We start from the raw sequence: 17500 nt of genomic DNA on the forward strand, positions 1-17500 counted from the left end.
GGAGGGAGGAAGGAAGGAAGGAGGTAGGGAGGGAGGGAGGAAGAGGGGTGATGGAATAAAATTAATAAAGAAGAAGAAGAAGAGGGGGAGATGGGGGAGTCTGAGGAGTGAGAAGCTGTTTGTCTGAGTCTGTGGCTCGTCAGCTTGAAGGTTCATTCAAAGTTAAAACACTAAAACATCACAGAACTCTGCTGCTACTGTTTGTCTGTTTCATTCACCTAATCATGACTTTATCACTTTCATATTTACAGTTTATCTGCTGAGTGGAAGCTGAACAGTCTGAACCTGAGCGCTCACGCGGTGTCAGAACACAAAGAAATCAGAAGTATTCACATCGACGTCCCTTTAACCCGGGACAACACCGCTGTCGTTTAGCGGACGACGTCCTGGGTTTACTAAAGTTAAGGAATCTTTTTTTCATTCATACTTGTAAGGTCGTCACAATGTGCGATATTTTGTGATACCAGGTGTTTCAAAACGATTCAATCAAAAGGTGTTTCTTTTTTATAAAACAGGTGAGCAGGACGAGAATGAATCCATCAAAACAATTGTGAGCAAACTCCTGCATAATGAAATGTTGCCAACGTATTTGAATGATTAAGACAGTCAGGAGCGTCTCCAGAGGGGAGGCACGGGGGACGCTGGAAATCTGATTGGCCACCCCAAAAATCCTCAACTGTGATTGGATATTTTCCTTGTCAGAAAAAAACTAATCTGGCTATTTTGCAAAAGGCAGCTGATTTAAGTACATTTTGTTTGTATTTTAAATTGTAAATAAAAACTTCTATCTCTCTACTGGTAGCTCTTCTTCCTACATGAACTATCAAACCTCTGCAGATGATCCAAAACAGAACATGTCACTCTACTGTTCATCTCCTTACACTGGAGTGTAAGTTACTGCTCCCATCAAATTTAAAACTCTGCTGCTCGCTTACAAAATAGCAACAAAAACTCCTCCTTACCTAAACTCTATAATCCAGGTCTACACTCCCTCCCGCCCACTACGCTCTGCCAATGAAAGACGTCTGATCCAAACATTTACAACAGGGTCTAAAACTCTAACGAGACTCTTCTCCTCTGGAGTCTGGACACGCCCCTGTAGACCGCGTGCAGGAGTTTTCCTGCAATATTTTAAAATTCAAAATATGAAATTACCCAATATTGGGTGTTAAAGACTTTGTTGTTGTCGCATTAATAGAATTAAATTTTTACTAGAATCGTATTGAAGTTTAGGAGTCTGGTATCATGACAACACTACTGTGTTTAAGAATCTGAACAGCTGCAGCATTCAAGCATTTAGCTGAAAACAGTCCAAACCACAGATTCAGACGTCGACTTTGACACACCCTGTTTTGATTTTTCTTGTTTACTCTGCAGATGAACTGAACCTTGACGTCCTTGTTGTTCTTGGTGAGGTGTTGCTCTGTGTCTGATTTTAACGCAGTGACAGTGAAGGCAGCAGATGTCAGACGAATGCAAGATGAGAAGAAACTGGGCATGCAGAGAACATGCAGAAACGCAGCAACTACAAGCTGAGATAAGAACGCTTTCTGGATATATGTGAAGTTGGATTTGAAAGCTTGGAGGATGCTTAAAGGTCACATATTATTTAAAATCCTCTTCACCATGTTCCTCTAACTCTAACATGTGTCTCTAGTCTACAAACCCCCCAATGATGAGAAAAGTCCATCCTCTCCGTCTTCTGCTCCACTTTTCAGAAAATGTGTGCTCAAACAGGCCGTTTGTAGATTTTCTCTTCATGACATCACAAAGGGCAGTAGCCCCTCCCTCCTATCTTCCTAAGCGCAATTCAAACTACATTTAAAGTTGTATACATCAGTTTTAGGCCACATGGTGACGGAACAATCTGAGCATCATAAATATATTTCATCTATGTGTTTATAACGTACTTGATGCTACTATCAACCATCTGCATGCTTTTACATCCAGGAGACACAGGTAACAATCACTTAGGAGTTCCTCAGGGTTCTATTCTTGGTCCTATATATATTATACTTTATCAGAATTGTATCCAAGTTCAAAATTCTGGTTTCATGACAAACCTTGCGCCATTTTCATATATGCACTGCTGGAAATGTCTAGAGAATTTCAGGAGGACTGCCCCACGTCTGATCTGGTTGTTCACACGTGCAACTCGTGGTACGGGTATCGTTAATGTTTGGAGACAACTAGAATTATTTCGAAGGTTAATTATGTGGTATTGTGATAACCGTAGTAGAGTATAAATGTTGTTTAACAAAAGAAACATCTAGCTGCTGGAAACACTGAGATGGAACCAGACTGGAAATATTCAGGAAATCCAAAACTCGAAGCCAAAAGAGGATAAAAAGCTCCGTAGAGCTACACAGGTGTTGTCAGTTCTCTTTGGATTTTGATCTAGTGCTAAAGGCTAACACTTAGCTTGCACTAAAAAAAAAAACTTTGATTAGTGCAGCTCTGGCTTCTGTTTATTATTTGTTACTGAACGTTAAATCTTTTGCTCTGCAGGTGTCATCAGCAGGAGGTGGGGCTACTGACATCATTAGATCACATGCTGCACTTCAAGGTTATCCAGCAGGAGAGAGAGAGAGTGATAGGAGGGGGGTGAGAGAGGTGAGTGGTGAGGAGGAGGAGGAGGAGGAGGAGGAGGAGGAAGGTTTCTGTGAGCAGACAGTCAGACATCAATGTCAAGCGTTTCTCTCTGTAAGAGGAGGGAGGGGAGGATTCTGGAAGAGGGGAGGTCATGCATGTTTTTTTTTTTTTTCTTCTCCCCCTCCCTCCATCATTCCGGTGTGTTAGAGGGCAGGTTTGCGGGCGGAGAGTTTTTGGCAACGCATGTTAAAGCGACACACGGTTTTAAAGGTGCTGGGGGAGGCGCTGCTGCCGCGGCTCGGCTGCTGAGACGTTGGAGTGGTGAAGAAGAAAACGTCTCAAAGATTCAAAAATAAAACATGCTGTTAACGAGCCGGCTGGTTTCAAACATTAGTCAAACACTCATTAGTAGGTGGCTGCGGCTCAAACACAAGGTTCATATCTTCATATCATCAGATATACATCAACAACACATCAATGTAAATGTAGCTGAAACAATTCAGACTCAGCGACTAGGCCTAAACTTCATAAGCCGAGTGCACCAGCTGGGCGCACCTCAAACTTAGAGCTGAAACCTACGACCAACTTGCACCAGTTGGACTTTAGCGTTTACCTGTTTGTTGTTGTAACTTTTCGACTAAGATGGAGCAGGCGTGAGTCAGAATATTGGACTAATATCCGAGGTAACACAAAAGAAAAAGTAACGGTCAGGAAACTGTGACGGCATGCCATCTTCTTTAAAGCATGACCAATGAAAAGACGTTTAGACGAAACGCGGCGCTGTCTCTGCCCTGCAGATGCGGCTCTTTTTTAAACGGCCAGCTGGTGCACTCAGCTCGCAGACATTGCTGCGATGATCTAAGACATTCCTTGTCCCATGATACCTTGCATGAATTACAGGCATGTCAGCATTAAGAACGCAACAGGCTGCAGAGTTTAGGTACAAGATTTTGGTGTTTGCAGCTGCTAACCAATAAGAATAAATGTAGCCCAAACAAAGAGGGATCATTTTTAATTAAAGGAGCAATATGTAGTGAGTGAGATGATAAAGGTATCTTACTATCTGATCATTAAGGAAACATGCTATGTTGAAGTGCTGGCTTCTCTGACAACAATGCAGCAGCCAGTATGTCCTCCTTCTAACTTTAGATTCTCCTGAATGCTCTGGATTTGTTTGGACCAGAGAAGGTAGGCGCTTTTAAGACACCCCCACACGGCCGTTTTGGACGCCCCTCGGTTTGCCAGATATGAGAGCGGTTATCAGGTCAACAGGTGTTGCAGCGATGGAAGCGGTCAAGAGAAGTGGTTCAGATAGAAGTGATTGTACCCGACCTAAAAAGCCTCTGCATGTTTCTAATAAGCTCCACGAGCAGAAACGTGCTCAAACTAGGATCAATATTGGAGATGCTTTTGAAAAATGGAGAGAGGTTAGAACACAGAAAGGTTTACAGACCCATGCAGAGCTGGATAAACACTGAAGCTTCAGAGTCCACCACATGGTGACCTGAGTGAGGGGGGGGGGAGAGACAGCTCTCTACAATGTGTTGAGTTTGGATTGCAGTACCCATTTTAAACACTAGGGGTCAGAGTTACATACTGCTCCTTTAATAGGCCGATGCTTCAGCTTGTCCTTCCATCGCTCTGAACTCCAGAAGGCGACAGATGACGACACCTGCAGAAATCCTGCAGCTGGAGTATCTTCAAGTAACACAATGAATTCATGCAAGGCATCATGGGAGGAGAACCTTTGTGTTACACACCTGGCTGAGCTGATTCAGGTATCTGATGCTGACGCAGAGGAGCAGAACTGAAATGAAACACTCACCCCTCTGTCTCGAGACTTCGAGTTGAACTTCACCGTCTTTAATCTCGCTCTCTCCTTCTTCTCCACCCTGAGGTCAAAGAGGACAGAAGGTCAGAGGTCATTTCGATGATGGACTCATGGGCGGAAAAACAAAAACATTCATTATAACTGATTTTGACCCGACATGTCCAGCTGATATAAGAGGGCCGGGTCGAGGTGAATAGAAACAACGTGTCGGGGTAAAAACGTTGCATTGCCTACTTTACTTAATGAGTGTGTCCCTCACCGTCTCTTGCTGGGGATCACCCCCACCTCCTCCACCTCCCCCTGAGACGTCAGCTGTCGGGCCTGCCACCACTCGTCGTCGGAGGCGTTCACCACGTGAAGGATGTCCCCGAACTTGAAGTTGAGTCCCTGACTCGGCAGACCCGAGTCCCGAGTCTTATCGTAGTCAAACAGAGCTCTGCACAGACAGACAGACAGACAGACAGACAGGCAGACAGACAGACAGACAGACAGACAGACAGACAGACAGACAGGCAGACAGACAGACAGACAGACAGACAGACAGACAGACAGACAGACACACACAGCAGTTGAAGCAAAGAATCAAGAGAAACAAACATGATAATAAATAATTGCATTTTGTCCCCTCTGGGCCTCCATACATCACACCCTCTATGCGCTCTGATCCGTGAGCCGTGATCTCACCTGACGTAAAGCGACCTCTTCTGACTCGTCCGTAAGGATCCAGAACCTGAACTGATGCTGCTGTTCATCATCTGCTCCCGCAGGTCGTGGATCTTCGCCTCGAACCTGCTGTACTCTGAAAAACAACGAGGACACGGAGGTCAGATTAAGAGTCGAACAGAGCGGAGCTTCATGAGGACATCTTTAATGGACTAAACGCGTTAATCCAAAAACACAAATATAAAATATAAAAAGTCCAGACTTTTAGTCAGACTCTTTTAAAAAGATTTGAATGGATGTTTCATTTCCCCAGGTGATCACACTGCAGGTGTCCCGATGTCTCACCCTCTGGTCTGTAGTGGGCGATGATGGTCACCGTCTGCCCGGCGTTCTTCAGGGCGGCTGCAGCCTGTTCGTGAGTGGCGTTACGGAGGTCAACGCCGTTCACCTGAGGACACACATTTATTTATTACGGATGTTTTTTGACGCTGATATAGAAATGAGACAAAAGCTATGTTGTGTTTATGTTCCTGCTCTCTCCTGCTACACGCCTGACGCATGATCTGAACATTGATTTCCCTCTACAGCCCGGTGTGTGTGTGTGTGTGTGTGTGTGTGTGTGTGTGTGTGTGAGAGTGTGTTTGTGTATATGTATATGTGTGTGTGTGTGTGTGTGTGTGTGTGTGTGTGTGTGTGTGTGTGTGTGTGTGTGTGTACGTACAGACACCAGTCTGTCTCCTTTCCTCAGCTCTCCACAGAGGTCAGCTGGTCCTCCTGCCAGGATGAAGGAGATGAAGATCCCCTCTCCGTCCTCTCCGCCCACGATGTTGAAGCCCAGACCCGTCGCTCCTCTGTGCAGCACCACCTTCCTGGGCTCCCTGTTGGACCACACAGCTGTCAATCACCACATCACAGCTGTCAATCATTATGACATCACAGCTGTCAATCATTATGACATCACAGCTGTTAATCATTATGACATCACAGCTGTCAATCACCACATCACAGCTGTCAATCATTATGACATCACAGCTGTTAATCATTATGACATCACAGCTGTCAATCATCACCACATCACAGCTGTCAATCATTATGACATCACAGCTGTCAATCATCACCACATCACAACTGTCAATAATCATGATGTCACAGCTGTCAATCATTATGACATCACAGCTGTCAATCATCACATCACAGCTGTCAATAATCATGATGTCACAGCTGTCAATCATTATGACATCACAGCTGTCAATCATTATGACATCACAGCTGTCAATCACCACATCACAGCTGTCAATCATTATGACATCACAGCTGTCAATCATCACCACATCACAGCTGTCAATCATTATGACATCACAGCTGTCAATCATCACCACATCACAACTGTCAACAATCATGATGTCACAGCTGTCAATCATTATGACATCACAGCTGTCAATCATCACCACATTACAACTGTCAATAATCATGATGTCACAGCTGTCAATCATTATGACATCACAGCTGTCAATCATCACATCACAGCTGTCAATAATCATGATGTCACAGCTGTCAATAATCACCACATCACAGCTGTCAATCATTATGACATCACAGCTGTCAATAATCATGATGTCACAGCTGTCAATCATTATGACATCACAGCTGTCAATAATCATAACGTCACAGCTGTCAATCATTATGACATCACAGCTGTCGATAATCATGACGTCACAGCTGTCAATCATTATGACATCACAGCTGTCAATAATCATGATGTCACAGCTGTCAATCATTATGACATCACAGCTGTCAATAATCATGACGTCACAGCTGTCAATCATTATGACATCACAGCTGTCGATAATCATGACGTCACAGCTGTCAATCATTATGACATCACAGCTGTCAATAATCATGATGTCACAGCTGTCAATCATTATGACATCACAGCTGTCAGTCAACATGCTGCTCGTGAAGATGAAGCTACAAGTTGTGTGTTCATCAGTACAGGAGGCAGAGAGTGTGTTATTGCAGGTTAACACCAGCAGAGGGCGAGCACACACACACACACACACACACACACACACACACACACACACACAGACACACAGACACACACACACACACACACACACACACACACACACACACACACACACACACACACACACACACACCTTCTCTCTTCCATCACCAGTTTCTAAATGACCGTATGTTGCTTTAAGACAAATTTATGACCTTGAATATTAAAAATCAAATGTAAGCCCTTTCAAGGAACCATGCAAACCCCCCCAGCCCCCCCTCCCCCTCCCCTTCCCCCTCCCCCTGTCTGCTGTCAGAGGGAGAGAAAGTAAAGGTTAGTCCTCACCGTGTGACATCATCTTCTCCCAGCATGCTCTTCGGGGTCGGGGAGTAGCGTCCCGAGGAGGCCGGCGGGGGGAGGGGCTGACCCAGGAAGTTGGGGGGGCTGATATGGTTCTCCATGTGCTGAGAGTACGCTGAAACACAAACACAAACAAAAACAAGTTAAATATTAAAAGTTAGAAAAAATAAAATCCAGAATCAGAAAATAAACACACACACGTCCTCTCAGAGTGTTTCAGCGTCCGGTCCTTCAGTGTCTCTCCGTCTGATCACACACACACACACACACACACACCTGCTCAGACCCTCCTCTACACTCACCTGTCGGCCTCCTGTTACGCTCTGATTGGACGAGGAGACGTCGAGGGGGATCGTAAACTAAACTAGTGAGCGAGAAACTCGACCTGGACTGTCTCTGAACATGTGTGGACATTTAAAGTGATCATCTTCATAGATTTAAAAACATTTTCACAAACAGACAACAGGAGCACATACAGGAAGGGCCTGACTTTATTTCAAAATAAAAGCACACAGCAAGTAAAGTACTCTCAGCTTAAGACAGAACAAAAATTCAAAATAAGAGCCTAACAATTTTTACATTGAAAAGAGAAATAATGGAATTTAAAACGTGCCATTTGGCGTTGTTGACATGATACATCATCAGAAGCGTGGACTCAATTTTAGGACTTCTAATTTTATTTAGTGTCTTTTATTTTGCATTAAAAAATGAAAACCTGTTGTATCCATGGCAACCTGGCTAACTTTAACAAAGGCAGAGGAAAATGAAAGTGTGACCATTGGGCCTGATGTCTATTGAACCCCCCTGTCCCCTCCCCCGTGGGAGGTAAATGTGCTGATCATATGATAACTGAAGCAGTGCATGATGGGATATCAGCTGCATCATCACAACAATCCTCCATGTTTGTTGGGAGCACACTTAACTGAATTACTTCTCATCCATTACCCCCGGCTCAGATCTTTTTCTGTGCACTGTGGCAGGACGTCATTATACATATTACTGCCCCCCCCCGCCCCGCCCTCCTCCCCCCCCTCCTCACCCCCCCCCCCCCTCCTCACCCCCCCCCCTCCTCTCTGTTTCTGGATTAGCCTGAACAGCAGTGACAGCAGCCGGAGTTTCTGATGCAGCTTGCCACTCGCTGATTGGATTTGCTGCTCGTCCTTCACGCGACACAACCTCGACGCGCGCGTGTGTGTGCATGTGCGTGCGTGCGCGTGTGTGTGTGTGGAAGGGTGTGGGGGGCAATGACAGGAGGACGAAGACGATAAGTAATGAAGAAGAAGAGAGGGGGATGAAGGGCATATATGACACCCTGCAGATGTTGAAGGTTCTTAATAATGAACGCATCAAAGTACAGACTGTGGTCGTCAACACTCTGAAACCATTCTAATAAAAACTAAAACGATATCGACACCTGTCACCACGGCAACAAAAATAGAAGTCCAAGACACCAAATATTGGAAACTTTCTCGTTTTGACTTATTGAAATGAACGTATTTGTGGATATTAGAGGACAAAAGCCTGAGCGGCGTCCCCCGTCTGTTCCTGCAGGGGGTGCTGGAGTCCCATCGATGGCGGTCTCCATGCTGGAAATGCTGTCTCAGTCTAACTTTCAGTCAACCTAACGACAGGCTGAGAGCTGGAGCTGAGGCGGGTTTTAAACCTCCTGACAAACCGTTACACCGCGCCCACCTGTCAATCAGGTCAGCTACACGCCTTATTGTGAATAACTCTTATCCTTCATCAAATCAAAACTGATGAGTCATCAAAACATTCACCCCCCGTACAGTGTGTGTCCATCCAGACATGAGCTAATCACACCTATTTGGTTTTTTGAACCAGGCTGTAAACATGTTCATCTCTGCTGTAAAAACAGGCTTTTTAGAATAGGTGTGTATGTGACTTCCTGTGCTTCTGCAGCCAGCCTCTAGTGGACACTCCAGGATTTTTACACTTCAGCATCGGCTTCATTGTTCAACACTGGAGGTTGCAGCTTGGTTAATAGTAGTTAAAGGGTGAAAGGAACATTTTCATTTTTTTATTCTGGATGAAAATATCCGACGGCCGTCTTCACACAAACATCAGGCTGCTTCTCTTTAAATCTGTGTGTATCTGTGTGTTTTACACTTTATGGTCAGAGTGTTTAGAATCTCCAGTGAAGCTTCACAGCGGCTGACAGAGACACTCAAACTGCTCACAGTGACTCCAGACGTTCAAAAACGTGATTAAAACAAGGACAACCACTCACCGAACATTGAGTTCTCTTTCTGCCCCACTTCTCAACTCTCTAAAATAACTTTTAACGAGCTATTAGGACTTGAAGTATAATGATACATAAAAACTCCATCATTCTCGTTCTCACTCAAATATTAAAGCTGCTGAATTATTTCTACAAGAGTGATGTTTTAATCATAACCTGCAAAAAAATTATTAATTTACAGCCGACCGCAGACCAAAAATTATATAAACATTGAAACCCGCTGTCCACCGATCTTCACGCACGATTCCTGCAGACACCAGAGCTCCCAGTCTGACTCTGCAAACGTGAACGACAATGGTTTCTGATTGGCTGGTCAGTAAACTGTGTTCTAACCTCCAGAGATAAAAAAACAAAACAAGCTGAGGTATAAGTGTCAAAAACTGCAGTTCCTCCAGTGTCCACTAGAGTCTGTCTCCTGCAGTGAGTCAGTCTCCATAGAGCCCCATGTTAAAATAAACATGTTTACATCCTGGTATAAAAACAGTTTGGATCTCTGGAGCTCATTTCTCTCTTCAACTGTACGGACTGAATGTTAAAACAACTCACCTGTTTATATTATATTAAGACTTAACAGGGATATATAATTATGGGGTGTGGCCTCTTTGAGTGACAGGTGGGAGCTGCTAGCTGTCTGCTAGGTGCCAGGTGTCACCTCAGCTAATTCAGTCACTGACCTTTAACCAGGTCTGTTAAGGCCATCACCAGAGCGAGGTGCAGCTTACAGCAGGAAGACAACAACTCAAGTTCAGTTGTTTCTAAGGCTGGTTACACACCAGACAGCTTAAGGCAAGATTTTGGGCCCGATTAGATAACATCCAACTTTTGGGGGGAGGTGGTCAGGTTCAGAGAGTATGTGTACATGTTGTAAGTCCCAGCACTGGTCTGGCATCTGTCCAACATCTATTTCAGTCGTTTTGAGGATCTGTTTGCGTTCTATTAAAACCTTAGATTTTTTTTTTTTGACAAATAATTTGGTTTCCAGTGGAGCGTTCTCGTGTAAACGTGACCCGGGACAATTTAAAAAAAAGATCTGCAGAAAGCCCTGAAGAAAGATTTTTTTAGTTTGAACAGAAAGGTAAACATCTGGACTCACAGTTGGTGAGGTCGGGCGGGGCGAAGCTGTCGTTCATGAAGACACTGTTGGGTTTAGCCACTTTCAAGTAGACCACGTCAGGAGTGTTTTTCAAGGCAGTGACGGCGTGTTCGTGGCTCACCTCCTCCAGGCAAGCACTGTTCACCTGGAAACAGAGAGGGGAGGAGTCACACACACACACGCTGCTACACACGGCAACGTGCTCTTTAACCTCAGAGAAGTTCAACACACAGTCACACATTGTTTTTAAAGGTAAAACACTGTTTGATAAAAGCAGGATCAGCTGTTGCATCACTCTCTTCAAAGTCACTTTAAAACTCAGAACAGAGGAGTCGCTGCTCAGACTCCAAGTGTTTAAAAAATCCATCGAGCACATCCGGAGAATCTTAGCAGAGCTTCTTCTCTATAATCTCAAATCTCTCACACTACATGATGTGAAAATCATGATACAGATCTACAGATCACAGACTACAGGAGGTTATTGAGATGATCGTGCCCAGCGGAGGAACGCAGCACCTCATGTGACCTCATGTAAACAACGGAGCTGGGGGTTAAATTTCTGATTTGAATGCTTTTGAGTGGAGAGGGAAAACATTGAAAATTAGTTTAGGTGGAGAAACGTCTGTTCCTCAGGTCAGATTTTAACTGAATCTCAGGTGTCCAGCTCACACCTGTAAGGGTTGCGTCTTGCCGCTGGTCGCCATAACTACCATCCTCCCTTATCACTCGTGGTGATTGTAGTCACGCACGACTTCCTCCAGACCCTTTTTTATGACGTAATCGTCAAACATGTTTGACATAAATCGGGACGAGGTCGTTAAGATCGGATCTTTAAACGACTCAAATTTCAAAGCTTGATCCAAAATACATCTGGACCTGGTTCAAGATCTTCAACTGAGTCCAGTTGTATTTTGATCAAGTTTCGACTTTACCTGGAGGACTGAGAACTGTACTCAGACTTTAGACGACTCGCACTACAAACTGTTCTAGGCAGCCTCGAGTCTACAATTCTATTACAATTCTACAATTCACTTAGCAGACTCTTTTATCCAAAGCGACGTACATCAGAGAGTAAGAACAACACAAGCAAGGATCTAGAAAAAAGGGAACAATGTGAGTAAGAGCAAACGATCAGCTTTGAGTCTGATTGGACACACAGGTGCTGACAGGAAGTGACCAGAGGCAAAGCACAACATTGAGGGCAGTTCTTGAGAGCTCTAATCAGTATAGAAACCATCTTATAAGTCATCGTTATCGAACAAAAACCATCGTCATCACCATCATCATCATCAATAATATGGAGACCATCATCATTAAGTTAGTAGGTATTCATGAAAGAGCTGGCTCTTTAGCTTTTTCTTAAAGGTGCAGAGGGACTCTGCAGATCACATGGAGTTTGGAAGTTTGGGAGTCGGGAAGGAGGAATCGGACCTCAAATCATCTGAAGTCTGAACCAGGCTGCAGATTGTTTTTTCTTTCTCGTGTGTCAAAAAGATAACGTGTTAACAAACATCAAAGATCGAACAAGAACACTTGTGTGGTGTCTTTGTAGCGAGTGATGGAACAGCTGGTTATAAAATCATCTTCCTCTTGGATTTGAGATATATCCACCCTGTATGTTAAAAATTGGTCGGAGCGCTTACAGCCAGCAGTTTGTCTCCGATCTGCAGCCTCCCGTCTTTATGTGCGGCTCCTCCTTCGATGACCTTGGTGACGTAGATGCTGTTGTCGCCCGGGATGTGCTGGTTCCCCACTCCGCCTGCTATACTGAAGCCAAGACCTGCAACACACCCGGACCAGGAGGAACCCACGTCAAAACAAGGGCGCCAAAACAAAAGCATCATCAGGACCTGAAAGGAACCTCCTAGTTTAACGCTTTGAAGTGTCACCTTTGGGTCCTTTCACCAGTTTGATCTCCATCACTTTCTCCGAGACCGGTTTCCTCCTGCGTACGTAGAGCCGGACCAGAGAGCCCGCCTCCTTCAGAGCCTCCACGGCTCGGCTGTGGGTCACATCCCGGACGTCGGCCTCGTTCACTCTCAGGATCACATCGTTCACCCTGAAACATAGAGAGGAAATCACCTCAAACATCCTGTAATCTTTAGGTACTGTATGATCTATCAGAAGGTTTATTTTATTATTTAAGGGCCATGTGTCCACAGATAGCAGTTTATTGTTTTAGAAGCGGCCGCGTAAAAGGAGAAAGAAGAAAGAAGTGACTCATGGAAGTGTGTGAGTCGAGCTTTCAGTCAGACTCATGATGTCTCACTGATGACTGACAGGCCAACAAACAGGGTTCAACCTGAGACCTCATCATCACCTGGATCAGGTGAGTCAGACTCTGCTGGCTGCTGAAATATGAATGAAGCGGTGAAAGCTGCAGGACGCTGCGGGGGGGCGGGGGTTCTGGGTAACGGACATTTAATCTCCCTAAAAGACCAATGGAATCCAAAACTTTCTGAAACTTTCAGACTGTAACGTCTGCAGCAGGTAAACAGACTGTAACATCTGCAGCAGGTAAACAGACTGTAACGTCTGCAGGTAAACAGACTGTAACGTCTGCAGGTAAACAGACTGTAACGTCTGCAGCAGGTAAACAGACTGTAACGTCTGCAGCAGGTAAACAGACTGTAACGTCTGCAGGTAAACAGACTGTAACGTCTGCAGCAGGTAAACAGACTGTAACGTCTGCAGGTAAACAGACTGTAACGTCTGCAGGTAAACAGACTGTAACGTCTGCAGCAGGTAAACAGACTGTAACATCTGCAGCAGGTAAACAGACTGTAACGTCTGCAGGTAAACAGACTGTAACGTCTGCAGCAGGTAAACAGACTGTAACGTCTGCAGCAGGTAAACAGACTGTAACGTCTGCAGGTAAACAGACTGTAACGTCTGCAGGTAAACAGACTGTAACGTCTGCAGCAGGTAAACAGACTGTAACGTCTGCAGGTAAACAGAGTGTAAAGTCTGCAGGTAAACAGACTGTAACGTCTGCAGCAGGTAAACAGACTGTAACGTCTGCAGCAGGTAAACAGACTGTAACATCTGCAGCAGGTAAACAGACTGTAACATCTGCAGCAGGTAAACAGACTGTAACGTCTGCAGGTAAACAGACTGTAACGTCTGCAGCAGGTAAACAGACTGTAACGTCTGCAGGTAAACAGACTGTAACGTCTGCAGCGGGTAAACAGACTGTAAGGTCTGCAGCAGGTAAACAGACTGTAACGTCTGCAGCAGGTAAACAGACTGTAACGTCTGCAGCAGGTAAACAGACTGTAACGTCTGCAGCAGGTAAACAGACTGTAACGTCTGCAGCAGGTAAACAGACTGTAACATCTGCAGCAGGTAAACAGACTGTAACGTCTGCAGGTAAACAGACTGTAACGTCTGCAGCGGGTAAACAGACTGTAACGTCTGCAGCAGGTAAACAGACAGTAACGTCTGCAGGTAAACAGACTGTAACGTCTGCAGGTAAACAGAGTGTAGGGTCTGCAGCAGGTAAACAGACTATAACGTCTGCAGCAGGTAAACAGACTGTAACGTCTGCAGGTAAACAGAGTGTAACGTCTGCAGGTAAACAGACTGTAACGTCTGCAGCAGGTAAACAGACTGTAACGTCTGCAGCAGGTAAACAGACTGTAACATCTGCAGCAGGTAAACAGACTGTAACGTCTGCAGGTAAACAGACTGTAACGTCTGCAGCAGGTAAACAGACTGTAACGTCTGCAGGTAAACAGACTGTAACGTCTGCAGCGGGTAAACAGACTGTAACGTCTGCAGCAGGTAAACAGACTGTAACGTCTGCAGGTAAACAGACTGTAACGTCTGCAGCGGGTAAACAAGCTGTAACGTCTGCAGCAGGTAAACAGACTGTAACGTCTGCAGCAGGTAAACAGACTGTAACGTCTGCAGCGGGTAAACAGACTGTAACGTCTGCAGCAGGTAAACAGACTGTAACGTCTGCAGGTAAACAGACTGTAACGTCTGCAGGTAAACAGAGTGTAGGGTCTGCAGCAGGTAAACAGACTATAACGTCTGCAGCGGGTAAACAGACTGTAACGTCTGCAGGTAAACAGGCTGTAACGTCTGCAGCAGGTAAACAGACTGTAACGTCTGCAGCGGGTAAACAGACTGTAACGTCCGCAGGTAAACAGGCTGTAACGTCCGCAGGTAAACAGACTGTAACGTCTGCAGGTAAACAGGCTGTAACGTCCGCAGGTAAACAGGCTGTAACGTCTGCAGGTAAACAGGCTGTAACGTCTGCAGCAGGTAAACAGACTGTAACGTCTGCAGGTAAACAGACTGTAACGTCTGCAGGTAAACAGGCTGTAACGTCCGCAGGTAAACAGACTGTAACGTCTGCAGGTAAACAGGCTGTAACGTCCGCAGGTAAACAGGCTGTAACGTCTGCAGGTAAACAGGCTGTAACGTCTGCAGCAGGTAAACAGACTGTAACGTCTGCAGGTAAACAGACTGTAACGTCTGCAGGTAAACAGACTGTAACGTCTGCAGCAGGTAAACAGACTGTAACGTTCGCAGGTAAACAGACTGTAACATCCGCAGGTAAACAGGCTGTAACGTCCGCAGGTAAACAGACTGTAACGTCTGCAGGTAAACAGGCTGTAACGTCTGCAGCGGGTAAACAGAGTGTAGGGTCTGCAGCAGGTAAACAGACTGTAACGTCTGCAGCAGGTAAACAGACTGTAACGTCTGCAGGTAAACAGACTGTAACGTCTGCAGCAGGTAAACAGTCTGTAACGTCTGCAGCAGGTAAACAGACTGTAACGTCTGCAGCAGGTAAACAGGCTGTAACGTCTGCAGGTAAACAGACTGTAACATCTGCAGCGGGTAAACAGACTGTAACATCTGCAGCAGGTAAGCAGACTGTAACGTCTGCAGGTAAACAGGCTGTAACGTCTGCAGCAGGTAAACAGACTGTAACGTCTGCAGCAGGTAAACAGACTGTAACGTCTGCAGCAGGTAAACAGGCTGTAACGTCTGCAGCAGATGTGTCTCACCTGAGCCGCCCGTCCTGTGCAGCCGCTCCTCCAGGTATGACTTTGGTGATGAAGATGCTGGGGTCTTCACCAATGTGGGGGTTGTCCGTCCCGCCGGCGATGCTGAAGCCCAGCCCCGAGTTCCCCTGAAACCAGGAAATGAAAACAAACAAGAAACAGGAGAGAGAAAAGGAAACAGGTGAGTCATTAACCATCTACTTTTCAGGAGACTCTCTGAGATTCCTCTGCCCAAATGGACTAGAGACACATATTATCTCAGCGTTTTCGGCTTGTTGAGCATGACCTATTTATGTTTTCATTCATTGTCAACACATTTCTGTGCAGACTTAAACCGACAAAATGTTTGTCTATTAATAGTGTCTGAATTCTTGTCTTTAGCTCTCAGCTCATTGGTTCCTCCTAAAGATGCTGACATGTTAGCCCGCTCGCTGACGTTTAAATCAAACCCTGAGGAGAGAAATGTGCCTTTCTGATTCTGTGGTACTATTTTCAGCAGCGGCGGATTCATCCATAATTGGGCCAACGGGAGGAATCATCTCACACCTACACAGCCTTTCAAAGTTTATTAGTTTACATATAAAGAAGAAACAAACTCTGCAGCCTGAGGCCTGAAAGCCTTCAGACAGACAGGCTGCGTTTCTGCAGGACTCAGCTGGCAGAGACGCTTTTTATTCATGCTGCACTGACTTTTATTTTCACTTGAAGAAGCACGGCGGAATTAGGACAAGAAAAGAAAAACAACAGGAAGATGATGAAGAAGAAGAGCTAGTCCGGGGTTAGAACACAGCTGTACTTCAGAGGAAATGGAATAGCAGAGGTTTTAATTGTCACACTTCTGGAGATGTTTTTAGTTTTCTGAAACAGCTCAAACACATGAGCGACGACGCCCACTTTGTCCTCGTCTCTCAGGTTTCTCACACATTTGGAAATTTTTCAAAATAAGAAGACATGAGTGTGTCCTCTGAAGTTTAAAAGTCACACATAAAAAAAAGCAGTGTGTCAAAGCTACACGACGTGCTGCCAGCAGTGTGGGCAGAGTGACCCTCTGAGTTATGATCGGGCGCTATGCTGACGACATGGCGGTGATTCAAAGTGAAATAAAAAAAATAAAAACATGACGGCTGCTTGTCCTCTTACCCTCTCCAACGTGATCTCCTCGTACTCATAGTCAGCCTCCGTCCCGTTCACCTGCACAAACAAGACACAACATTTAGGAGTTTATTACCTGTCAGGACTCTTTCATAAAACAACAGAGACAACAAAGAAGAACGCCTGTAACCAAGAGATATGGACGCCGTACACACTGCTAGAGATTTTTACACGTGTACAAAACTCCTCAGGAGGAACGATTTCTCCTGACAGCAGCCTATAGTTTGTTCTGCTGAAAGTCTGAGAGAACTGATGTGAGAAAGCAGCAGGACATACTCAGGAGAACTCGACTGTTTAAAATGAGTACTGCAGTCTAAATTCTAAACATCATAGAGAGCTGTCTCCCCCCCTCCTCTCTAGAGTGGATGCTCACTCAGGTCACCATGTGGTGGACTCTGAAGCTTCAGTGTTTATCCAGCTCTGCATGGGTCTGTAAACCTTTCTGTGTTCTAACCTCTCTCCATTTTTCAAAAGCATCTCCAATATTGATCCTAGTTTGAGCACGTTTCTGCTCGTGGAGCTTATT

At 45.2% G+C, this 17500-nt stretch overlaps 1 protein-coding gene across 26 annotated transcripts in view; it reads right to left on the minus strand.

Moving 5' to 3' along the window:
• The window catches only part of LOC110005370 (discs large homolog 1-like protein), a 105833-nt gene that overhangs the window by 14325 nt on the left and 74008 nt on the right, over nucleotides 1-17500 (minus strand). For all 26 annotated transcript variants that reach the window (XM_065953491.1, XM_065953473.1, XM_065953472.1 and 23 more), the window contains 11 exons: nucleotides 16963-17013; nucleotides 15826-15950; nucleotides 12697-12866; nucleotides 12451-12587; nucleotides 10808-10952; nucleotides 7440-7569; nucleotides 5808-5964; nucleotides 5432-5534; nucleotides 5108-5222; nucleotides 4683-4859; nucleotides 4418-4484 (listed from right to left, as the gene is read on the minus strand). In XM_065953491.1, the coding sequence (XP_065809563.1) occupies nucleotides 4418-4484; nucleotides 4683-4859; nucleotides 5108-5222; nucleotides 5432-5534; nucleotides 5808-5964; nucleotides 7440-7569; nucleotides 10808-10952; nucleotides 12451-12587; nucleotides 12697-12866; nucleotides 15826-15950; nucleotides 16963-17013 (1377 nt within the window). The remainder of the gene's footprint in view (nucleotides 1-4417; nucleotides 4485-4682; nucleotides 4860-5107; nucleotides 5223-5431; nucleotides 5535-5807; nucleotides 5965-7439; nucleotides 7570-10807; nucleotides 10953-12450; nucleotides 12588-12696; nucleotides 12867-15825; nucleotides 15951-16962; nucleotides 17014-17500) is intronic.

The sequence above is a fragment of the Labrus bergylta genome, chromosome 4, assembly GCF_963930695.1.
Source record: "Labrus bergylta chromosome 4, fLabBer1.1, whole genome shotgun sequence".
Classification (NCBI taxonomy): Eukaryota; Metazoa; Chordata; class Actinopteri; order Labriformes; family Labridae; genus Labrus; species Labrus bergylta.